The 26,505-nt window shown below is 43.0% G+C and overlaps 1 protein-coding gene across 9 annotated transcripts in view; it reads left to right on the forward strand.

The window, feature by feature from the left end:
* Positions 1 to 26,505, forward strand: part of rpgrip1l (RPGRIP1 like) — a 298,740-nt gene that overhangs the window by 86,736 nt on the left and 185,499 nt on the right. For 7 of the 9 annotated variants that reach the window (XM_041191778.1, XM_041191780.1, XM_041191779.1 and 4 more), the window contains 4 exons: positions 15,787 to 15,892; positions 16,817 to 16,963; positions 17,685 to 17,758; positions 21,222 to 21,361. In XM_041191778.1, coding sequence (XP_041047712.1) covers positions 15,787 to 15,892; positions 16,817 to 16,963; positions 17,685 to 17,758; positions 21,222 to 21,361 — 467 coding nt within the window. Of the gene's footprint in view, positions 1 to 15,786; positions 15,893 to 16,816; positions 16,964 to 17,684; positions 17,759 to 21,221; positions 21,362 to 21,656; positions 21,740 to 26,505 lie in introns of those variants that run through there. The other 2 variants (XM_041191785.1, XR_005943542.1) reach the window with 2 other exon arrangements.

Genomic DNA, 26,505 nt, shown 5'->3' on the forward strand with positions numbered 1-26,505 from the left:
CATCACCCCTTGATGTTCAAAGGCATTACTATCACTGAATCCCCCACTATCAACATCCTGGGGGTTACCATTGACCAGAAACTAAACTGAACTAGCCATATAAATACAGTAACTACAAGAGCAGCCTGAGGCTAAGAATTGTGCGACGAGTAACTCACCTCCTGACTCCCTAATGCCTATCCACAAGGCACAAGTCAGGAGTGTGATGGAATACTCTCCATTTGCCTGGATGCAGCTCCCACAACACTCAAGAAGCTTGACACCATTCGGGACAAAGCAGCCCGCTTGATTGGCACCACACCCACAAACACTCACTCCCCCTACCACCAACACACAGTGGCAGCAGTGTGTACCATCAATAAGATGCACTGCAGGAATTCAGCAAGGCTCCTTAGACAGCACCTTCCAACCCATAACCACTACCATTTAGAAGGACAAGGGTAGCAGATAGCTGGGAATGCCACTACCTGGAAGTTCCCCTCCAAGTCACTCGCCATCCTGACTTGGAAATATATCGGCGTTCCTTCACTGTCACTGGGTCAAAGTCTTGGAACTCCCTTCCTAACTGTACTATGGGTGTACCTACATCATTTGGACTGCAGCAGTTCAAGAAGGTAGCTCACCACTACCTTCTCAAGGGCAACTAATGATGGGCAATAAATGCTGGCCCAGACAGCGAAGTCCACATCCCATGAATGAATATATTTTAAAAAAAAATTCCTTTTCATCAATTTATTTTAATTCTGCTCAATCCTACCCTTATTTTGTAATTGTCCCATTTTATATAAAAGATTCTACCAATTTTCCTACTACTGATGTCATGCTAACAGGTCTGTACTTCCCTGTTTTCTCTCTCCTTCCTTTCTTAATAGTGTGATGTTATAACACAGCAGTTGGTAAAGGCTGAGTTGTTTAAATCCCAGAGAGAAACTTGAACAACTGTCATAACCCATATTTTCAATTGGTATGTTTGAGATGCAGCTCTGAATTCAGGAATAAGACCACCGAGCCTCGATTGGTTTTTAATATAAAATTAACTTAAACATTTATTAATTTAACAACATATTAAACACATACACATATCTACAAATTGCTGCCATAATAACTTTTAAACAAATCCCCAAATTAATCACTCCCAGGTAAATCTTTACCAAGGCAACAATAACCCATAGACTTTAAACAGATACCAGGCAAAGCACATTTGACCCTATGAATTCAAAATGAGGTTCATTGCAATTTGGTTCCTTTGTAGACATTGTTGCAGGCTTACAGCCTGGTTAAATCTTAAACACACCCAAAGTCCTTTCAGTTTACACCTTGCTTTTCCTTTGAATGTAAATTTCCCATTGTATTACTAGATTTTTAAATTTTACCTCCCCTAACAATAAACCTTTTCATTCCACCAATTTTATTAATAATATAACCACATTACTTGGCGTCTCCCATCTAGGTGCAGGATTTTACTCCCACTCTTGAATGCTTTATTCAACAAATGCAAATTTACACTTTACCTTTTCCTCCTTACGTTTATCAAATTAACATCTCAAAACAACCACACAAAGCGCCCAGAGTAGCTGGCTTTAATCCAATTAAGCCACACACACACACACACACACACACACACACACACACATAGACACCAACCTTACTACAATTCCAATTTAAAAATAATTTGCAACAACATTCTAAACATTACTATCTCTTCAAAACATGGTGTTACGTTTGCTACCTTCCATGTGCAGGAACCTTGCCAGAATTTATAGAATTTTGGAAGATGACCACCAGCACTTCCCCTATCTCTATAGCCACCTCTTTCAACCCTCTGTGATCAGTATTATCAGGTCCAGGGAATTTATCAACTTTCGGTCCCATAAATTTCTCCAGTAGTACATTTTTACTAATATAAATTTCTTTCAGTTCCTCTTTCTTGCTAGTGTCTTGGTTCACTTGCATTCCTGGGAGGCTTTTTGTATCTTCCTCCGTGAAGACAGAAACAAAGGCTGGGATCTTCTGGTCCCGCTGAAAGTCAGTGGACTTTTTGGTGGCCCACCATATCCCCTGCAGCAGCTCCAATCACAATGAGGCCAGAAAATCCCGGCCAAAGTGTTTGTTTAGTTTCTCTGCCATTTCCTTATTCCCCATTATATATATATATTTTTTTTTCTTCTTATTTTCATTCTTTCATGGGACCTGGGCATTGCTGGCCAGCTCAGCATTTTATTGTCCTTAGGACAATTAGAGATAGGCAATAAAAATGCTGGTCTGGCCAGTGACATCCATATCCCATGAAAGAATTTTTAAAAATTCCCCTGCCTCTGCATGTAGTGGGCCCACATTTGTCTTTGTTACTCTTTTCCTTTTTACGTACCAATAGGAGCTTTTACAGTCTGCTTTTATGTTCCTTGCTAGTTTACTTTTATATACAGTTTCTTGGTCCTCCTTTGCTGAATTATAAGATGCCCCCAATCCTGAGACTTGCTGGATTTTTTGGCAATTTTATAAACCTCTTCCTTTGATTTAATACAATTTTTAACATTTCTTGTTAGACCACCTTTCCTGATGGGTTTTCATGTCTCAAAAGAATGTAAGTTTGTTGTAAACCATTGGCTGTCCATCATCATACCTTTTAAAGCAGTTTCCCAATCTAGCACAGCCAATTTGCCCACCATACCTTCATAGTTTCTTTTGTTTAGATTTAAGACTCGAGTTTCGGATTGAACGACGTCATTTTGAAACTTAATGTAAAATTCTATCATATTATAGTTACTCCTTGCTAAAGGCTCCTTTACAATGGGATATCAATTAGCCCTTCTCATTGCACAACATGATCTAAAATAATCTGTTCTCTAGTTGGTTCCTCAACATACTGTTCTAGAAAACTATCTCGTATGCATTCCTGAAATTTATCATCCACAGCATTAGTGCGAATTTGATTCACATAGACTATATGCAGATGAAAGTCTCCCACGATTACTACAATACCCTTGTTACATGCACCTCTAATTTCCTGATTTATACCACGCCCTACACTACTGTTACTGTTTGGTGGCCTATAAACAACTTCTAGGGCAGAATTCTTTGTCCCACGGGGCGGGGGGGGGGGGCGCGCGCACCCAACCCGACTGGGAGTAAAATTGAATCTCATTGTTATCACGCATTCATGCGCTATTTCACTCGCTGGGTGCGTGTGGGTGTTGGAGCGACGCCTGCCAAAAATTAACAGGCCACTTAAGGCCCTTAACAATCCAATTGACTGTGATTTTACCTTGCCCGTGCAATTTTCTGCTTGTCGCATGGGCAAAACAGGCAGGTGGGCAGCTGACATTTTCACAACCCTCATCCAAGGGCAGTATGAAAAAGGTCAGTTGCATTGCCAGTGTGAGCAACGAGCAGTTTTGGGATAGTTTGTAGCTGGTTGTTTATTGGTACTTGACAGCTTTATTCCTGTTCGGGGCTTCATTCTTAGCATTTCCAAACGTCATTTCAGGACTGATTGCTGTTTGTCAGGCTCCTGGAGGATTCAGACCATGCGGACCCTTCCAGGTATCAGACAGCTTTTCCCGTACCCTGGTAATGGAGATTGTGGTCTCTGCTAGAGGCACCTCCTCTGAGGAGGAAGAGAGAGGCAGAAGGGGGAGGAGGCCAGCTGTCCCATTGCAGCTTCCAGGGGAGGGACTTGTGGGAGGAGAGGTGCAAGCACAAGGGGTGCAGGGCCAGCAGGAAGTCCAAAGTAGAAGGGGCCGCAGAAGACACCGCTATCCTGCTGCCAGGGTTTACAGGCGGCGATGTAGCTACCTCAGTATGTCCGAGGTGCAATGCCGACGGAGACTTCGCCTCTCAAGCGAGACTGTGACCACCATTTGCCAGATGATTAGGTCTGGGATCAGCTCTGACTGTGTGGTTGGACACCTCATGCCAGTGGCTCAGAAGGTCACAGTGGCCCTCAACTTTGATGCCTCCAGCTCTTTCCAGGGCTCAATGTGGGATCTTTGTGAAGTCTCCCAATCAGCTATCCACAGTTGCGTCAAGCTGGCGACACAAGCTCTGTTCAGGCTGGTACTGATCCTTATTCTTTACCATACGGATGAGACCAACCAGACTGAGCGATCCAGAGGCTTTGTAGCGATTGTTGGGTTCCCCCACATCCAGGGTGTCATCGACTGCACACAAGTGGCAATCAAGGCGCCAGCGGGTCAGCCAGGTGCCTTTGTCAAGAGGAACAGATTCCACTCCATGAACGTGCAGATAGTGTGTGACCACGGGATGCAGATTCTGCAAGTCTATGCAAGGTACCATGGCAGCTCCCTTGATGCAGACATCCTGAGACACTCCCAGGTGCTAAGGTTCTTCAGTGCTCCAGCCCGACTAGATAAATGGCTGCGGGGTGACAAGGGCTATCCATTGAAGAGGTGGCTCATGATGCCACCCAAGAACAGAGGCAGGGAAGCGTTACAATACGAGCCATGCCTCCACAAGGGTGGTGGTAGAGAGGGCCTTAGGTCTTCTCAAGATGCACTTCCAATGGTTGGACTGTTCAGGGGGAGCGCTATAATACCCCCCAGAGTGGGTGTCACTGATCGTGGTTGCATGCTGCGCTCTCCACAATCTGGCACGGGCAAGGGGAGACCCACTAGAGGAAGGGGATCTTGATGCAGCTGCACAGGCCACAGATGATGGGTCCAGTAGCGAGCCTGATGATGAGCACAGTGAGGAGAACGCTGGGGGCATGGAGCCAGACTCGATAATCTCCAGGGAGGCAAGTACATCAGGGATGCTTTGATCTAGCGCTCCTTCAGCTAAGCTACCAAAGATCAGCTTCAAACGCATGCCAGGCCTGCCCTCTCCATCCTGGATGCCTGAAAGAACGCTTTCACTTGAACACAAAGAACACTCGGTGCACCAATAAACTAAAAAGGTGAAGCATACACAGACCATGCCGACAAAAACAAAATTTACCTCCTTGTGACAGTTCAAAACTATTTACATAAACGTTTCTGGTCTTCAATCCCAGACCAGTATAGATAAAGTAAACAGAAATTAACATAAAATCACCCATGACCTGTCCCCCTTGTGCTCATTGTGCCTTTAACTTACCCTTCCCAGTGCTACGTCTAGGTGCACCCCCATTGTTGGCACCGGCATTGGAGAGAGCCCGCTGACTGTGCTATCTTGCTGGCCTTGATGACCTTGGTGGTCATCCTCTGGCCAGTGGACCCTGTGCTGCCCCCCACCCCTGGGGAGGGAGCGGCCAAGGCCTTGCCTCGCCTCTCTCCTGTCGCCGCAGCCTCATCAGATGCCTTGGTCACTGGTGGAAGAACAGAGGAGCTGCTGCTGTCATCTGGAGCGCCCTGACAAGAGCTAGCAGAGACAACAGGCTGCTCATGCGCCAACATGAGGTTGCTCTGGATTTCCCTGCACACCATTGATGGACAGGCACCTAGCTGAGATACTGGTTGTTTCACCCATGTCCCACACTGATACTGATAACCTGAGGTCAGTGCCTGTGTGAGGGTTTGCAGATCCGAGCTCAACCCTAGGAACCCCTCATTCTGTCCCTGGAGCTGCCTCTCTATGAGAGTCACCCTCTTTCAATGGAGGAGGCTGTGCGCTCGCCCATGATGGTCAGTGCAATGCTCACGCTCCGCATGGACTCATTCATCACGGAGGTCATGGCATGCAGACCCTCATGGATCTCCGCTGGATCCTCCCGCACATCCTGTTGGACATCCAGCATCTGCTGCCTAATGGGCGATTCCAGAGTCTCGTCATCAGCCTTCGACTGAGCATCGTCCTGGTCCCCAGCAATCCTCTGACTGCTGTTGCCCTGCTTCCGCCTGCACCTCAAGTGACTGTGAAATACCCTCACCAATGTGCACCGAGATGCTAGCTGCTGATATAATGCCCACCGAGGTGCTGGTATCTGCACTGGTGCCTGCTTCAGAGAGCAGGTGTGACGCAGGTAAAAATGACGCCCGGTGGTCCTCCAGTGTCGGGTGGCTCTTTGCCATCTGCAGATCAGGCAGCTGCTGGTGAACCTAAAAGGGAGAAGAAGGACATGTCATTAGTTAAAGTCATCACACTGTCACTGTGCATGCCAGGCACCCCGGTGCGACAGTGGAGATCAGCATCATCGTGCCATCGTCTTTCAATGATCAATGGGGGCTCCACGTTCGAGGCTCATATCAGTGAAGAGATTACACTGGAATGGTTCCAGAATATGAAAGTCTCACCACTGTGCACTACACTCTTACCTTCATCTGGCATCCCCACCTCTCCATGCCCGGTTGCATGAGGAGCTCGAGAGTGCCCTGCTCGAACCGGGAGAGCAGTAGCAGGATGTGCAGGCCTCCGCCTGTACATGCTCTCTCAGCTCCCTTTTGCTTGTTTTCTGAAAGGACAGAGGAGCATTGATTAGTCCACTCTCTACCTGCAGCACCATTGCAGCCTGGCCAACCCCCAGCTGAGGAACACCTGGCTGGGCACTTCTAAGTTGAGGCCCTTGAACCACGAGGCAATCAGTCCAACAGCCAGGGGTAACCCCCCTTGGCCAGTTCCGGCGTGATTGACAGTTGGCACTCAGATTCTAGCACCCCTGAGGTATACGGGGGGACAGCCAGACCTTACCACTTCTGCAAACTGACCCTGCCAACATGGTACTCATCGTTCCTGAGCGCAGCGGGTCAATGGAGTGCTTCTGGCACTGGACCCAGGTGCATTGCACCACATCAAGGCTGCTCACCTGGGCTGCCACCTCCTCCCATACTCTCTGCAGTGATCTCCTACCATTTCTGGGGACAAGGACGCACCTCCTGACAGCCACCACCTCCAGGAGGACAGTGAGGCACTCATCAGAAAAGCAGGGGTCTGAGTGCCCACCCGACTTGCCCTCCCACCTGGCATTTGCATCCGTACTTGAGTTCATCGTTAGAATGGTAGGCAGGAGTCCTTCACTCTTTCTGGGGCTGCCTGGGTCGTTTTAAATCAGCCACCAGGTCACCATTGAACCTGGCGGCCGGTAGGCCCCCAGCCCTGCTTGGCCCTGCCCAGCCAGTGCGGAGCCACATTTCACACTCGGCGGGCCTTAATTGGCCCACCAGTATGGAATCGCGAGCAGTGGTTGGTTTCGCAGCCGATCCCGGGTCTACCCGCCATGCCCACCCAATGATGGGAAAATCCTGGCCTTACAAATGTTTGCTGCCCCTTGCTGTTTCTTAGCTCCACCCAAACTGATTCTACATCTTGATCTTCTGATCTAAGGTTCTCTCTCACTAATCTACTGACATCATCCTTTATTAACAATGCTACCCGAACTCTCTTTCCTTTTTGCCTCTCCTTTCTAAATGTCGAATACCCTTGAACATTCAGTTCCCGGCCTTGGTCATCCTGCAGCTACGTCTCCGTAATGGTAATCAGATTACACCTGCTTATTTCTATTTGTGCCGTCAGTTCATCTACCTTGTTGTGAGTGCTGCATGCATTCAGATAGAATGCCTTTAATTCTGTCTTTTTATTATTTTCACAACCTTTAGCCTTGTCTGCTGGTGCACTTTTAAGTTTGTATACTCTGTCCCTTCCTGCCACACTGAGACTATCAAATCCCCTAACGCTACTTTGCTCTTTTGCCTTGCCCTCCCTCTTTAATTTATCACATTTTCCTTCACCTGATCCCTCACCCTCACTATTTAGTTTAAAGTCCTCTCCACTGCCCTTGTTATATGACTCACGAGAACACTGGTTCCAGCATGGTTCAGATGAAGCCTGTCCCAATGGTATAGTTCCCACTTTCCCAAGTACTGGAGCCAGTGACAGTGCCCATGAATTGAAATCCATTTCTGCCCCACCAATCTTTGAGCCGTGCATTCAACTCGAGTCTTACTTACCCTACTCCAACTTGCTCATGGCTCAGGTAATAATCCAGAGATTAGTACCTTTGAAATTCTGGGCAGAATTTTGCCCTTGGTGGGCATGCGAGCCCCACCGGCTTGGCGGCAGGGGGTCCGCTGCAATTTTGAGTGGGTGGGCCAATTAAGGCCCGCCCAGCGGGCTGCCCAATGGGAAGCGCTATGCGTTTCCTGTGCGGGGGGGAGGGAATCTCCAGCTGTCAAAGTGCGCTCTTTCGCGCATGCACGTGAAAGAGCGCACTGCTCCCTAAGACCAAGTGCTGTCTCAGGGAAATTAGTGGCAGTCTAAAATACTCAAAAAATAGAAAAATAAAAATATTATTAACATGTCCCCCTCATGTGACAATGTCACACGAGATGGGACATGTTAATAAAAATGACATAAACTTTGTTAAACATTTTTAAAACAGACATGAAACCTCATCCTGCCAGTGGATGAGGTTTCATGTAATATCAGAAGCCTGCTGGGGCTCTTGGCCTGCCCGCCAGCCTTAAGATTGGATGGACAGGTCTTTAATGATCTTAATTAACCTGTCAATGGCCTTAATTGGCCGTTGACAGGTCGGTTGGCGGACAGCTGATTTCACTGTCTGCCCGCCGTCCTAAAAGTTTAAAGGGACCGGGATGACGTTGGGGGTTCCTCCCGACATCATCCCGCATCATTTTCCCATCGGCGAGCGGGCCCCGTCCCCAAATCACCGACGGGAAATTTCTGGCCTTTTTTTAATTTAGCCCCTAGCTATTGATAATCTCTAAGCAGAACCTCTTTCCTAATCCTACCTAAGACCACATAGACCACAACAACTGGATCCTCTCCCTCCCACTGCAAGTTCCTCTCCAGTTCACAGCAGATGTCCCAAACCCTGACAATGGGCAGGCAATGCAGCCTTCCGGACTCATGCTGTCAGCTGGAGAGAACTGTGTCAATCCCCCTGACTATATTATCCCCTATTACCATTATATTCTTATTAACTCCCCTGCTTGAATTTCTTCCTGTACGACAGTGCCATGGTCAGTTCGTTCATCTACCCTGCAGTCCCTACCTTGGTCCATACAGGCTGCAAGAACCATGAACCTGTTGGACAGTTGCAAGGGCTGAGCTTCCTCCACGTCTACCTCCTCAATCCTCATACCTGCCTCATTCAAAGTCACACCCTCTTGTTCCTTACCATGGACTAAATCAGTTGACATATCCTAAGAAGTGTGACTGCCTCCTGGAACAAAGTTTTCAGATAACTTTCCCCCTCCCTGATGTGTTGCAGAGTCTGCAGCTTGGCCTCCAGTTCAATGACTCTGAGCCGAGGTTCCTCTCGCCACAGACACTTACTGCAGATGTGTTTGCTTTGGATCACACAGGTGTCCATGAGCTCCCACGATCTGCAGCCACCACACATCTCCTTCCCTGCCATCTTTATAGAATTTAATTAATTCATTATTTTATTGATTAAATTTGAATTAATGTCTCTAGTCTTGCCTGTGCTTGTACTCTTATTATTTCAATCAATCATCTACTGACCCCAGTGGAAATTTCCTAGTTGAGATATATAGGAAACATTCAATAGCCAATCTAATAAGCTTTACTACTATTAGTAAATCTCACTACTCCTAATAAAACTTTTCAATTACTATAATTACCCGAGTTTTGAAAGATAAATGAGAAAAATATTCACCTACCAATCAACTACTTGTTTTCATGTACGCTGTACTTAGATTTTTCTCAGATCCCAATCCCCTCTGGAGCCATGGATTGGATATCTCTTTTAGGTGCTGCTCTTTGCCTCTGGGTCCTCTCTTTTGCTCTTTTAGGTGCTGCTGCCTATCTCCGGGTCCTTCTACCCCCTGTTCTTTTAGGTGTTGCTGTCTGTCTTAGGTTTATGTTTACTTGTAATTTCTGTATACATATAATGTATACGAATTCACTCTTGTATTTTAATAGTATCTCTCTCACCTCCTCCAGCCCTCCAAGCTCTGTGCCTTCCTCCAATTTTCACCTCTTGCACATACATACGAACATTTGAATTAGGGGCAGGAGTTAGTCACTTGGCCCCTTGAGCCTGCTCCCCTACTCAATAAAATCATGGCTAATCTGATTGTAACCTCAAGCCTACGTTCCTGCCTACTCCAGATAACCTTTCACCCCTTTGTTAATCAAGAATCTATCTAGCTCTGCCTTAAAAATATTCAAAGACTCTGTTTCCACCACCTTTTGAGGAAGAGAGTTCCAAAGACTCACGAACCTCCGAGAGAAAAAAATGTCTCCTCATCGCTGTCTTAAATGAGCGACCCCCCTTATTTTTAAACAGTGATACCTAGTTCTAGATTCTCCCACAAGAGGAAACATCCTTTCCACATCCACCCTGTCAAGACCCCTCAGAATCTTAAAGGTTTCAATCAAGTCGCTTCTTACTACTCTATTTTAATCACTCTGCCATTGAAGGCCATGTTCTCAGACCCTAAACTCTGGAATCTTCTCCCTACACCTTTCTGCCTCTCCCTCTCTCTCTCTCTCCTCCTTCAAGATTCGCCTTAAAACCTACCTCACTGACAGAGCTTTAGGCCATCTGTCCTAATATTTCTTTATGGTGGCTTGGTGTCAAATTTCATTTGATAATGCGCTTGTGATGCACCTCGGGGTATTTCACAATGTTAAAGGTGCTATATAAATATAAGTTTTTGTTTGTTGTTGTACCTAGGCTAATTTATTTGGTTTGCTACAATTTCAGTTTTCTTTATTAATCCAGTTCAGAGCTTGACATCAAAAATGCACCACATATCAGATCAAAGAGAAGTCATTCAAAGATGTGCTACCTCAAATAGATTATTGGAGTGCTGATATCCAAGAAATGATTCCCTGTAGTTTCTGATAACCTTCAAATTAATAGCTAGAAGAAATATCCTTTCAAATACAAATAAATCTAACGTAAATTTGCTTTGTGTACTTACTTGACCACTTTGGTTTGGCTTTCTTCTTATAAGAACTGGTGGTTATCCAAATTTTTATGTTGCTATGAAACAAAGTCAAAGTACTTGCTTGCCTTTATTAAAATCATGTTTTTTCAGTTGTTGCGGTCCAACTTTGAGCATAGATCTATAATTTCTGCATATGCTCTACATAATGCTTCATTATTTAAATACAATATTTTATAACTAAAGTAAGTAGCCTGGATGTCTGCCTGCCTTTCCATATGTTCCCTATCTATTAACATCCAATTATATAAGCTATGCTTTACTACTTATAGATTTTCTGCATGATCAGGATTTTGCTGTCCCTTCTAAGCAGATTCATTTCACATGTTCCCTTAAGTATGACACCAGTGGGTTACAATACTGCTTGTTGCTGTTGGTTTTAAAGCAGGTCCAGCAGTGTTGTAAAATAATTGCTAATAAAGTACTGGTATTGATTGTAGTCTAATATTACATTTATTATCTTATAGTATACACCCGCGATGAGGGTTAATTTCTTCACCCAGAAGGTGGTGAATCTTTGGAATTCTCTGCCCGTGAGGGCCGTGGAGGCTCTGTCATTGAGTATGTTCAAGACTGAGATTGATAGGTTCCTACATATTAAAAACTTCGAGGGATATGGGGATAGTGCAAGAAAATGGTGTTAAAGTAGAAGATCAGCCATGATCTCATTGAATGGCAGAGTGGGCTTGAAGGGCTGAATGGCCTACTCCTGCTCTTATTTCTTATGTTCTTATGTTAGTATGTAATGTCAGGTGATACATGTAGAAAAAATAGTTTTAAGTATCTAACAGTTGCAGTGTTTTTTTTTGGTATACTCATTTGGCAGGAGAATTAATTGTTGCCTAAATGAAAATGTTCGCTTACTGGGTATTTTGCTGAATTGATTTCAGAAAATTATGTGATAGAAAAGTATTCCTGAAACTGAAAGGAAGAATCTACAAGACAATTGTGAGGCTGACCTTGTTATATAGTGCAGAATATCTTGATGTTGGACAATATCAAGATGAGGGGAACACTGATTGGATACTAATTAGATGCAGATGTTGAGATGGATATGTGAAGTGATGAGAAAGGACAATATCAGGAACCAGTGCATCAGGAGTTGGTGAAGTTTGTGAGAGCATCAAAGAAAGTAGCCGAGAAGAGATTGAAATGATATGGTCGGAGAGGAAATGTGGATGTGAGGTGAATGATGGAATGGGACTGCCAGGAAGAAGGAGGAAAAAAAGGCTGAAGACCAGATGGAAAGATGCAGTGGCGAGACACTTAAATGCAGCAGGATTGGAAGAGGATGGGAGGAGATGGAGGAGGGTGATCAACCAGCATTGGGCCACCCCAATAAAATGGGAGAAGCCACAAGAAGAAGATGATTTTAGAAAGTTCTTGATAAAGGGACATTTGGCTTTTTTAACATTAAAAACTTAAAAATAACCAAAACTACCATCCAGGTTATTTTTTACTTTACATTAAAATTTGCTTTGCACTGGCCCAGCAACTGCACCCAGCGCAAAGCTGAAGCAGTGAAACTGGCTCCTGTGACTGATGTCATGTATTGCTGAAAAAGCCAAGTGAACTACATTTGAGCTGTAGATATATGGCTCATATTGCATCACTTGGGTTTTAAAACTGTTGCGCAGTGCAAGATAGCTGTAATCCTTTGATTTTATTCCTTTGACAAAATAAAACCATTTCAGTTTGAAATCCAGGTAAGGGTAGTTTCTTGTTAACTCAAAATTTGTACAATGTATTATAAATTTAATTGCAAATAATTGTACAGAATGGTTGCTAATGAGCAAAGAATACACTGGGTCAGGCAGTTACATCACTCCACAGCTCAGGATATGATAACTGGCTCTTGTGTGGCATGAATGTTGCTTGGCTGACAATGACCATCTCCAACAAGAGAGAATCTAACCATCACCCTTGATATTCAATGGTGTTACCAACACTGAATCCCCCACTATCAACATCCTGACCAGAAACTGAACTGGACCAGCCATACTGTGGCTACAACAGTAGGTCAGAGGTTAGGAACCTTGCAGCGAGTAACTCACCTCCTGACTCCTCAAAGCCTGTGCACCATCTACAAGGCACAAGTCAGGAGTGTGAGGGAATACTTTCCACTTGCCTGGGTAAGTGCAGCTCCAATAACACTCAAGAAGCTTGACGCCATCCAGGACAAAGTAACCCGCTTGATTGGCATCTCATCCACAAACATTCACTCCCTCTACAACCGACACAGTGGCAGCAGGGTGTACCATGTATAAGATGCACTGCAGGAACTCACCAAGACTCCTTAAGCAGCACCTTCCAAACTACCATGTCGAAGGACAATGGCAGCAGACACATGGGAACACCACCACCTGGAAGTTTCCCTCCAAGCCACTCACCATCCTGACTTGGATATATATCGCAGTTCCTTGACTGTCGCTGGGTAAAATCCTGGATCTCCCTCCCAAACAGAACTGTGGGAGTACCTACAACACATGGGCTGCTGCAGTTCAAAAGGGCAGTTCACAACCACCTTTTTGAGGGCAATTAGGGATGCGCAATAAATGCTGGCCTAGCCAGCGACACCGACATCCCATGAATTAATTTTTTTAAAAACTTATAATCATTGTTACAAATTGCGCATTCCAAAGAGGGAAGGAATTATGCAACAATGTGTTCTACCAAATAACCACAGTAATTAAATTGAGATTAGCGCATAATTTGTATTTGTTTACTACATGTTAACAATCTAGAAATCTGTATAGGAATACTGTTTTGTTGTGGTGCCATATTCAGCTCTCAGTGAAAAACATTCTGCAGCCATATGTTCCACACATTTTTCATTTCCTTTTCTTATAGAAATTTTTAGAATATGTGCATGTCTTTGTGGTTCTGTGCAAGAAATTTACTTAACCAGAAATTCCTTTTTGCTGCTGGCACTTATATATTCTTTTGCAAATATATTGATCTTGTGCAAAAATTAATGGCATCTTCTTTCATATATGCCTGCCAATACAGCAGTATGGAGAAACAATTGCATTTTCTTTCACACGATTGTCAAGGTTGCTTCTAGTTAGCATTTGTGCATCTAGCTCATATTCTTGGGCCGTGAGCTTTATCCTCATTCCTAGATTTCTTGCTTTTTTAATATCTTATTCACCGAAAACCTGTGAGGCATTGTTACATTTCAGATCATAACCAATGAAGGCCACTCCTTGCATCTTCAGGTGGCTTGCAGATGTGTTTTCTTTTTTGCTAAATGTCTGTTTCTGATATAGTTTTGTAATCATATTTATCACATCACAAAATATATAAAATATGTAATGAATTTGGCAAGAGAAAAAATTGATAAACTTTTTTTTACATGTTCCAGATTTCCCCATCACATTTATATTTATGTAGTTTAGAAACATGTAACAAGATAGATTATTTGCTGTTTGAATTCTTCAAAGACCATTATGTTTTCACACAACTGTTTAGCGTAACCATCTGATCAGAATGGTCAACATATTCCTGTTTGATTGACTGCTGAGAGATATTCAAAATAGATTGAAGAAGCACTGCTCAAAATTCCAGTAATAACCTGACTGAACCAGTTGATATATTGAACAGATACTAAATAGAATTTGGTAAAGAGCAACTATTATGCAGCAGTCTTATAATGCACAACAAATCTGCCTTAAGGCAAATACAAGTATTCTGCCCATTAAGTATTCTAACATCCGATCTTCACTTCTGTGCTACACAAACAAAGACACTTCATAAAATATTTAATATTTTTGGAAATAACATCTCTATTTTATTAGTTTACATATTTTGGCCAATCAAATTTCCTTCCCTGGGGAAAAATTTCAGCTTTGGGGCATGATGCACCTTTTGTGATTTTGTTATTTCGTGTAAAGGTGAAGAAATCCCCTAAGAGAGACATCATAAGCTGGATGCAGAGCAAAGGTTTCCCTTCTCGCATTCCTAAAAGAAGTCAACTCTAACCGCAAAAGATCATTCTCCACTACTTCAGTGGGACATTTCCACTGCTACCAGCAATTATTTTTATGGAGTCTCAGAGTGATATGGCCAATTTGTATCTATTTACAGTCAGAATTTATCCTTTGTCTATTCAGCAACAAGGACTGGTCTAATCTGGCCAAATACATTTCACACAGGACTCTTGCAGCTGTCAAAGAAAGAAAACTTCTGTCTAATCAGCCTGGTCTAACTTTAAGCCAGGTCCTGGAGATGAAATGATAATGTGCTAAATTCTAAATTCTACTCATTACTCAATTTTCCCATCTCCATTTTTTTGTCATTTTAAGTACTTTATATAAAAGAATCAAATCACTGCTCCTAAAACTGGAACCTAAAAGAATACTGGATGTGCTGGCAATAACATTTCCAGTTAGCTTTCAGAGTTGTTGAAATACATAGCACTCCAATAAAATCCTCCAAATGCTTCCATTTTTCCATTAACCATTAGGGCCAGTTTCATGAGATCCCTGAGCTTGCTAAAGTGTTACATGTTAGCATAGCATGTTATAGACGAAATGTTTAAAAATCCCTTGCAACATGAACATTCTACATGTCAAGCCAATATGGTGTGAACACTAGGAAAGTTCACCAAAGCACCAATTCTATTCTGAGTTAAAGTGCTGCAGTTAAAAATGATCAAATCTCTGACTGACATGTCAGTCTTCTTAGGTTTAGAAAATGTATCTTTCTATTCAAATATTTTTAATCTTTGATTACCAGATTTATTTTCTCAGCAATTGTATTTCCTACATATAAATAGGGGTTAACAATGTGTTTGACTCCTTAAAGGGATTATAGGATAAATTGTGTTATATAAGGTTTATGCCAAAGAGAAAATATATTATTCTTCTCGGTTCAGTATTGTCCATGATATGATGCATCACATTTTTTCTTTTTATAGGACTGCAATCAGAGACAATGTGGAGATGATAAAGCTACAAAAACAACTTGTGGAAAAAGGAGCTGCACTTACTGTCTTGGAGGGAAAATTTTTGCAAATTCAAGAGGTAAGAGTTCAAGGGTCAGAGGCAACACAGCTGATTCCAAAACATAATCTGTTTCTTATGCTATGTTAAGTATATAATCAAAAAAAATTTGAAAGCTCAGAGCAGATTTATTGTACAGTTTATTATTATTCAAAATCTAGAAGTTATGAGGAAATGCCATGAAGCCCATCTGACAAACTTCCATCATTAGTATCCATCTACAGCACCCGTGCTAGTTATTTAATCTGCCTGCACCCCATGTACCAAGCACACGGGCTTCATTGCTAAATTAGAAATTTATTTGTCCTCCTCAATCGTTAATGAGTGCATTCCCTGCACAATGTGGTAGTTTATTTATAAATTAGAGGTTTTACATGTGATTTAGTTTCTTTTAAATCTATTACCTGGAATTTTCTTCTCTGGATTGGTAAAATTATGCATATCTCTCCTGATGCCCTCTCTGAATTCAACTATTCCAAGAGCCCACCACCACCTGTTTCCTTGACCCTGTTTCCAATAAACTGCTGCTGACCATCCAAATTCTCTCCTTACCCCATATTAGCTGACATTGCAAATGGTTCACTCTCCCCAGGTACTGAACTACCTCTCTTTCAAAGCGCTTTTTTATTGATTTACTGAACTTTTCATCACCGTTTTTGTATAAAGAAGGTTGGGGTCCAAGTTCTTTTGTCAGCTCCTGAAACTTTGGCATCATCAGTCCTATGCTAGAATTGAATGCATTGTCACTTATTTAAGCAGCCCATGGAAAAAAATGCAATATTTAGGAGAAAAAATACCATTTTCATTTTGTGATACAGGTGGAAAATGTTAAATAACAGTGCATATAGACTATCAAACGTCATGAATTGTGAAGTAACCTGTGCATGTCTCCAACCTAAGTTTGTAATGCGCAATGACCATTATAGAAGATGTATTGTCTTACAGAACCAGAAAACCATGAAGGCCAGTCATGATGCTTTAATGAGTAAAGTTGATGAACTGAATGCACAGCTGAAAGAAGAACGTTCTAAGTGTCTTTCTCTTGAAAATCAACTCTGCTCAACCTCCTTTTCTCAAAAAACAACTGTGGAGGTATTTTTTTTTACATTTTACAGAAGATAGTGAGCATTATGTGAAATAATGGATATTGAAGAGTACATTACAAGAGTCTAATTCACTCTTTGAATTCAAGCAACATACTAAAGTACAATAACATAAGTAGAGAGGTTTATAACCATTATCCAAAGCAAGATATGGATCACAGCTTATAATTCCCTCTTTATCATCTGACGTTTTCTAGCGTCAAAATCTGGTGCACAACATAGTTGAGTCAGTCACTTTGAAATACTACCCTGAAGGGGCATTGGTTTCATCAGTTTTGTCCGATCCAGAATCATTTCATTTTCATTTCTAGTTTTAATACAACTGTTTCAGATGCAATTGGAACAGCACATTGAAAACTTACAAATTTTGAATATATTTTTCAAATCACTAAGAGCAACTTCATAGGAAATCTACCACAACTAATTTCAATAAAAGTAAATCATGCTACGAAACTGCAATTGTATAAGACAGGTCTACAAATGGAGCCTCAATGATGTAAAAATTTGAAGTGAGAGCAACCTAATTTACAGCAATAGTAAATAAGTGTTCAGAATTTAATTCAGTTTCCTATCTAGTTAATGATGCGCTGCTTTGTAATTCTTATTTTTTTTTGATCAGCTACAAGAGAGAGTGTACAGAATTTAATTCAGTTTCCTATCTAGTTAATGGTGTGCTGCTTTGTAATTCATAACCCTTTTGTTTTGATCAGCTACAAGAGAGAGTCAATGATTTACAAAAGGAAAGAGATCTTTTGAAGGAAAATTATGACAAATTATACAACAGGTACTCCATTGTACAATTTTAATTCCTTTTTTTGCATTATTAATCTTGTTTTCATGTATATGGTGTGCGTCTTTTACACAGGTTCTCCAGGGTGAGTTAGGGTTAAGAGTTAAGAGTCAACCACATTGCTGTTGGTCTGGACTCACATGTAGGCCAGACCAGGTAAGGATGGCAAATTTCCTTCCCTAAGGAAGATTAGTGAGCCAGATGGGTTTTTATGACAATCAAAGATAGTTTAATGGTCACAATTACTGAGACTAGCTTTCAATTCCACATTTTTAAAAAATTAATTGAATTTAAATTTCACCAGCTACCATAATGAGATTTGAACATTTGTCACCAGTCTGGGCCTCTGGATTACCAGTCCTGTGACATTACCACTACACCATGATCTTGCTATGGCTGCTGCAGATCAATGTAGGGAAAAATGAGATTATCCCATTTGGACCCAAACAAGATAAATTGGAATATTTTCCCAATGGTGAAAAACAAGGCACAGGGAGGAATAAAGAGATTTGAGTGTCTATGTTAGAAATCACTAAATGTCTGCATTTAAGTACAAAAATCAATCCAACAGGCTAATAGAATGTTGTCCTTTATTTCACGGGTGTTGAGTATAAAAGTGTTTCAGTCGTCCAGAGCCTTAATCAGACCGCGTCTGGAGTACTGCATTAGTTTTTGGACACCTCACCTCAGGAAAGATATATAGACCTTGGGAGGAAGTGCAATACAGATAAACCTGAATTATACCATGCCTTAAAAAGGTTAAATTATGTGGGCAGATTGCATAAACTTGGTTTCTAGCCCCTCGGCTTCACGGGTTGAAGCAATGATCTAATAAAGGTGATGAAAATAAATGGATTTAATAGGGTAGAAAAGGAAAAACTATATCCTCTGGTAGGGGAATGCAGAACAAAGGGACATCATCTTAAAATTAGAGTTAAATCATTTCGTAGTGAAATCAGGAAGCATATTTTCACACAAAATGAAGTAGACATCTAGAACATTCTCCCTCAAAAGACTTTAGATACTGGGTTAATTGAAAATTCCGAGAATAACATCAATAAATTTTCAATAGGTAAGGGGATTAAAGGATATGGACGAAAGGTGGGTAAATGAAGTTGTGAGGTATAGATGTGCCATGATCTAATAGAATATCAAAACCTGACCTGATGGGCTGAATGGCCTACTCTTGATCACGAGAACACAAGGAATAGGAGCAGGAGTAGACCACATGGCCCATCAGGCCTGCTCTGCCATTCAATATGATCATGGCTGATCTTGGGCTTCAAGTCCATTTTCCCACCTGCTCTTATGTTCCTGTTAATATCCTCATAATTTTTCACCTTCCCCTTTTTACTGCTATCATCTATTGACTGTATCTTCTCTTCCAGAAATGAAACTGATGAGAGGTAGGGTTGTAGAATTTTCCATGGCTACCCCCACCACCCCTTGCAAAATGCTTCCTGATTAATAAACAGGAGCATGCTGTGCGACTGGTCATGGCAGCCATTTCCCTCTGTGATATCCAGTGATCTGGATACAAAAAGGCAAAACCTGACAGACATATTCTAATCACTATTTGGGAGTTTAAACTGGGACTAGCATTTGAACGCCCTAAAACAAAACAAGAAGCCACTGTCAAACACCAATAAAAACTGAGTTAAGCAAGAAATATATTCATTTTTGACATTGTAAGGATTTTTTACACTTCTAAATGCATTTGCAACAGCACAAAATACATTTTGCATATTTGCTCGAAGAATGCAGTGTTTTTTTAGATAATGTCGCAAATTCTTGCTTACTTTATATAGCACCCATTTAGTACAAAATGTAAAGATTTGTACAGTTGAACTGTTCATTTATAGATTAGCTTTATACCTTGTTTTTAAAAAAAAAGCTCTGTTGGGTAGTAGTAATAAAGCACACTAAACTCTTTTAGTTAAAAGACAATTATCTACACTTTAAAATGGTAATTTCAATCTTTTATCCTTGCCAAAACTATTTTCTTTGCTCTGAACCACATACCACTTCCAGTTAGCAAAATCTATCTTGTACAATTGCATTTTATACACCATCAGGAGAATGTCATTATGCTTGCTTTCCACAATGCATTATGAGGGAGATGGTTTGTGTGACATAATGTTTAACAAAATTTTAGCTCTTGAAGGAAAATGACAAATGTGTCATGTTTGTAGTCAGAATTCTATGATAGCTATAGCAATAAAGAATAAGAAAGCTACAATATTTCCAAAATGTAGAAGAGGAAACAATAATCAAATTTCATCCTGTGGATGAAAATTTCAGTTACAGTCTGAAGTTCACTGTAACATAGCATAATTAAATACTTGCTCAAAAAATTTGTTTGCAAATATATTTTTAAACTATATACCTTTCCGGAATGGAGTACATTAATAGAAAATAATAGTTTTTGCCAGTTTAAATCACTTACACTGCTAAGAAGGGTCTTATCCATGAAATGTTACTCTTAGAGATGACATTTTTGTGATACTGTTGCATCAGAATGTTCTTCTAAATCTCCTTTTCCTGTTTTTATTATGATGCAGCCAATGTACAATAGCATAGTTTAATTTTCAACTTTCTTAACTGGTCTCCCTATCTCTTGTTTATAAAAGTATCACACTGGCTTTTCTCATTCAAGTTACCCATTGATGCAGGAGGGGGATTTTTTTTTTAAATCTTGCTTTTCATTAATCATTCCTACTAATTAATGTATCTTCTTTGAAAAATGTATATAGTTTTATACGTTTGCTCTCGTTTGATCATTTCCAGTTTCCTATTTTACTCATCTGTAGAAATGCATTTTGCTGTCTAAGTGTTTGCCATAAAATAGCTTCCTTTAGTTATACTTTTTGGTTTCTGCCATCTTTCTTAGTGGAACAAATGGCCGCATTGTACATGCACAATAATCATTCTATGGGCCACAATGTTGCAGGCATAACCAACATTAGTGCTTTGTGGTTTCGTTTCCTTCCAACCAGCAATTGGTTTTTAATACTGCATCCTCCACAAGCCCCTAAAAAGAGATCAGGTGGGTAGTTTGGGTTATTTATATTGAGGGGATATTGGGGTTTGTATTTGGAAAGTTTGGTTTTGTCCCTCCCCTGTTGCTGGATAATTTGGATTTATATATTCCTCTGGAGTATGTAGCTGAATTCCTTTCCTTGTCCCGCAGATCCAAGTGATGCCAGGTTTTTTCTGGCCATGGATCTCTAAATTAAGGCCAGTGCCTTTGCTCATCCCACAAACCCTTTCATGTGATTTAACCGCAGCCTGAGCAAGGCGCCTTGGTTTCAACAGCAGCAGACCAGCATATGTTTGCTTAATTCCTGAGACATGATGACAGCAGTCTCTGTGCCACTAAGGCTTTTTTGTTTTAATTATTATTCTCTGTGGAGGATTACTTCCAATAGTTCTTCACATGCCACATGTTTGGTTACAGTGCTTTTGACATGACCCACGAACAACAGTGGAAGTTGAAGGAACAGCAGCTGAAACTACAGATTGCACAGCTCGAGACCGCACTAAAATCTGACCTGGCTGACAAAAATGACATCTTGGACAAAATAAAACTGGAAAGAGGTATCTTAGCTTGTAAAATAAATGAAGCCTGCAAAATCTGCATTCATGAATACATACCACAATGGTGATTAAATCTCAGGGTTTTTTTGCTTACATCTGCTTGGCATCGTAAATAACTTCAATTGCAGCAGTAATGCAAACTATATGTGAGCGGGTAGTACACTGAGATTATAGTCTGTAATTTATTATAAGAAGAAACTTTCAAAAAGTTAAAATTTCTACAACAGCCAATTTCTTATATACAAATTTGAGTAGCTTAACCTTTCTTTAATTTTTCTGCTATCCATTTTTAAAGGTAGTGATTGGTGGAGGGTATGACCCCACAGCCTCCATGTGCAGGGGCAACATTAGGAACAGGCAACCTGAGCAATTCCATGGTGTCCCCAAGCCGATCACACACCCTGAACAAATCCATTAAAAGGACACTTATGAAATGGTGGATCATTTTCAAAGTATTATATTATGATACTATTATAAGCATGCCTTTTCATAATTGGGGATGTGTGGATTTGACACAAGATAAGTAGGTAGTATTTCGTAACAATGGGTGGAATTCTCCCAAAATGAAACTAAGAGCGGTGATAGGCAGTTTCGACAACGCCCAGCCCACCATCCATAATGGCGGCAAATCGTGCCCGATTCGGTGCTTGGAGCTTCATTAATTATGCAGAGGCACATTTCACTCCAAATCACCTGGCAGTTCGGGAGCTAATTCGTCCGCTCACCATCATTTGGCGGCTTCAAAGGTCTGGATACCATATTTAAACACCAGTCCAACATACAATCTCAATCTCTCCAGCCCAGCAGAGATGTCTGCAACTCAAAAAAAGTGCTGAGAGCCTCAGGACGAAGTCTGCACCCTGCTTCACCCACCAAACCCTCCAGGCCTTGGTTAGAGGGGTGCAGGAACAACGGCATGTGCTCCACCCCACAGATGGCTGCAGAAAGCACAGCAGCCTCACCTCTCAGGCCTGGGACACCATAGCGGAGCAGGTCAGCATGGCTGACTCCCTTGCCCAAAGTGCCACCAGTGTAGGAAGAGGATAAATGATCTCATCCACTCTGCCAGGGTAAGTCATCCTTCAACACCCTCCAATATCAAACCCTCATCATGGCATCATGCACTCAAATGGCTACTCTTTTCAGGAGTTTCACGCAACCATCAGTGAGGGACACTTCGTTCTCTCAATGAGACGTTACATCACCATCCCACCTATCTTTTTTTTTCACATTCATTCACAGGATGTGAGCTCCGCTGGCTGGGCCAGCATTTATTGCCCATCCCTAGTTGCCCTTGAGAAGGTGGTGATGAGCTGCCTTCTTGAACTACTGCAGTCCATGGTGTAGGTACACCCACAGTGCTGTTAGGAAGGGAGTTCCCGGATTTTGACTCAGCGGCAATGAACGAACAGCGATATATCTCCAAGTCAGAATGGTGAGTGACTTGGAGGGGAACTTCCAGGTGGTGGTGTTCCCATCTATCTGCTGCCCTTGTCCTTCTAGGTGGTAGTGGTCGTGGATTTGGAAGGTGCTGTCTAAGGAGCCTTGGTGAAATCCTGCAGTCAGTCTGTAGATGGTACACATTGCTGCTACTGTGCGTCGATGGTGGAGGGAATGAATGTTTGTGGATGTGGTGGCAATCAAGTGGACTGCTTTGTCTTGGACGTTGTCCAGCTTCTTGAGTGTTGTAGGAGTTGCACTCATCTAGGCAAGCAGGGAGTATTCCATCACATTCCTGACTTATGCCTTGTAGACGGTGGACAGGCTTTGGGGAGCCAGGAGGCGACTTACTCGTCGCACGATTCCTAGCCTCTGACCTGCTCTTGTAGCCACAGTATGTATATGGCTGGTCCAGTTCAGTTTCTGGTCAGTGGTAACCGCCAGGATGCTGATAGTGAGGGATTCAGTGATGGTAATGCCATTAAACATCAAGGGGCGATGGTTGGATTCTGTCGTGTTGGAGGTGGTCATTGCTGACACTTGTGTGGCGCGAATGTTACTTGCCACTTGTCAGCCCAAGCTTGGATATTGTTCAGGCCTTGCTGCATTTGGACACGGACTGCTTCAGTATCTGAGGAGTTGGGAATGGTGCTGAACATTGTGCAGTCATCAGTGAACATCCCCACTTCTGACCTTATGATGGAAGGAAGGTCATTGATGAAGCAGCTGAAAATGGTTGGGCGTAGGACACTACCCTGAGGAACTCCTGCAGTGATGTCCTGGAGCTGAGATGACTGACCTCCAACAACCACAACCATCTTCCTTTGTGCTAGGTATGACTCCAACCAGTGGAGAGTTTTCACCCTGATTCCATTGACTCAAGTTTTGCTAGGGCTCCTTGATGCCACACTCGGTCAAATGCTGCCCCAAGGGGAGTCACTCTCACCTCACCTCTGGAGCTCAGCTCTTTTGTATATGTTTGAATCAAAGCTGTAACAAGGTCAGGACCTGAGTGGCCCTCGCGGAACCCAAACTGGGCATCAGTGAGCAGGTTATTGCTAAGCAAATGCTGCTTGATAGCACTGTTGATGACCCCTTCCATTACTTTACTGATGTTCAAGAGGAGACTGATGGGCGGTAATTGGCAAGGTTGAATTTGTCCTGCTTTTTGTGTACAGGACATACCTGGACAATTTTCCACCTAGTTGGGTAGATGCCAGTATTGTTCTTGTACTGGAACAGCTTGGCTAGGGGTGCGGCAAGTTTTGGAGCACAAGCCTTCAGTACTATTTCCAGAATGTTATCAGGGCTCATCGCCTTTGCAGTATCCAGTGCCTTCTGCTGTTTCTTGATATCACGTGGAGTGAATCAAATTGGCTGAAGACTGGCATCTATGTTGCTGGAGACCTCCAGATGAGGCCGACTGGATCATCCACTCAGTACTTCTGGCTGAAGGTTGTAGCAAATGCTTCAGCCTTATCTTTGCACTGCTGTGCTGGGCTCCACCATCATTGAGGATGGGGATATTTGTGGAGCCACCTCCTCCAGTGAGTTGTTTAATTGTCCACCACCATTCATGACTAGATGTGGCAGGACTGCAGAGCTTAGATCTGGTCTGTTGGTTGAGGGATCGCTTAGCTCTCTTTATCATTTGCTGCTTATGCTTTTGGCACGCAAGCAGTCCTGTTTCATAGCTTCACTGGGTTGACACCTCATTTGTAAGTATGCGTGCTGCTACTGGCATGCCCTCCTGCACTCTTCATTGAACCAGGGTTGATCCCCTGGCTTGATGGTAATGGTAGAGTGGGGGATATGCTGGGCCATGAGGTTACAGATTGCAATTTTGCTGCTGTTGATGGCCCACTGCGCCTAATGGATAACCCAGCCTTGAGTTGCTAGATCTGTTCGAAATTTATCACGTTACCATTTAGCACGGTGGTAGTGCCACACAACACGATGGAGGGCATCCTCAATGTGAAGGCGGGACTTCATCTACACAATGACTGTGCGGTGGTCACTCCTACCGATACTGTCATGGACAGATGCATCTGCAGGTTGATGAGGATGAGGTCAAGAATGATTTTCCCTCTTGTTGGTTCCCTCACCACCTGCCACAATCCCAGCCTAGCAGCTATGTCATTTAGGACTCGGCCACCTCAATCAATAGTGGTGTTACTGAGCCACTCTTGAAGTCCCCTACCCAGAGAACATTTTGTGCCCTTGCCACCCTCCAAGTGATGTTCACAATGGAGGAGCACTGATTCATCAATTGAGGGAGGGCGATACATGGTAGTCAGCAGGAGGTTTCCTTGCCCATGTTTGACCTGATGCCACGAGACTTCATGGGGTTTGGAATATTATTGAGGACTCCCAGGGCAACTCCCTCCCAACTGTATACCACTGTGCTGCCACCTCTGCTGGGTCTGACCTGCCGGTGGGACAGGACGTACCCAGGGATGGTGATGGTGGAGATATTATCTGTAAGGTATGATTCCGTGAGGATGGCTAAGAGTTAAGAGTTAATGTGGGTCTGGAGTCACATGTAGGCCAGGTAAGGATGACAGATTTCCTTCTTTTTACAACAATCGACAATGGTTTCATGGTCATCATTGGATTTTTGATTCCAGATTTTTATTAAATTCAAATTCCACCATCTGCTGTGGTGGGATTCGAACCCATGTCCCCAGAACATTACCCTGAGCCTCTGGATTACTAGTCCAGCGACACTACCACTATGCCATCACCTCCCCCTATGTTGCTCACACTCCATCCTATGACCTTTCTGGGGAGGACTCACCACACACAGGGGACATGCATCTCACCCAACCTCTGTTCCATCCCTTCTCATCACATGCCTTTCTTTCTTCATACAGGCCAAGCTAGCACACAATAGGCGTAAGAGACTGCAGACCCGCAGAAGGGCATCCGGCATCCTCCCCCCTCAGTAAGTTTGAGGAGGCTGCAGCCAAGCTGGCTGGGGAGGACAGGAATTGCCCTTGTGGGGAAGGGGAGATCAGCCTCTCCAGTCAACCTAATACGGATCACAACTCCATCACCTCATCAAATCCTGACATTCACAGTGAGTCACATGCAGTCTTATCTAGCTCGTGCTCATTAACTGAAATTCTATTTTCTAGGCACAAGCACTTCAAGGCTCCCAAGCCATTCCAACACTACCAGCGCAAGCCTCTGGACCTCATCCCAGGATGAAGCTCCAGAAGAACCTTCACGGAACTAACACACACCCTCAACCAGCTCAGAGACACAGACATCGGTGGGGCACAGATGTAAATTAGGCTCGGGCACATTTTATGGGGAACACCTCACTGACACGTCTCCGCAGGAGTTGGAGGCAAGGACAGCCCAGGTCTCCAGCACTTGGAGGGCTGCTGGAGACCAGCCACCTGTTCAGTCCGAGTCAGATGATGAACCTCTGGAAGCGGCTGCCAGCTCAGTGCTGGAGATGCAGTGACAGGCGATGTAACATCAGGCAGAGATTTGGCAGTCACTCAGCAGACTAGAGCGAACGATGGAGGAGTCTGTCCACCTTCTCTCTGATGTTGTGCCTCTGACATGAGAGCACCTTGATGTTACCATGGGAAGGCTGGTATCTACCTTTGAGACCTTGGTCCAGCAGGTCTTGCCGGATTTGTGCTCAGCCCTGCACTCCATGGCCACACACCCTGGTGGGCACCATCAGGATG

The sequence above is a fragment of the Carcharodon carcharias genome, chromosome 7 (genome assembly GCF_017639515.1).
Source record: "Carcharodon carcharias isolate sCarCar2 chromosome 7, sCarCar2.pri, whole genome shotgun sequence".
Lineage (NCBI taxonomy): Eukaryota > Metazoa > Chordata > Chondrichthyes > Lamniformes > Lamnidae > Carcharodon > Carcharodon carcharias.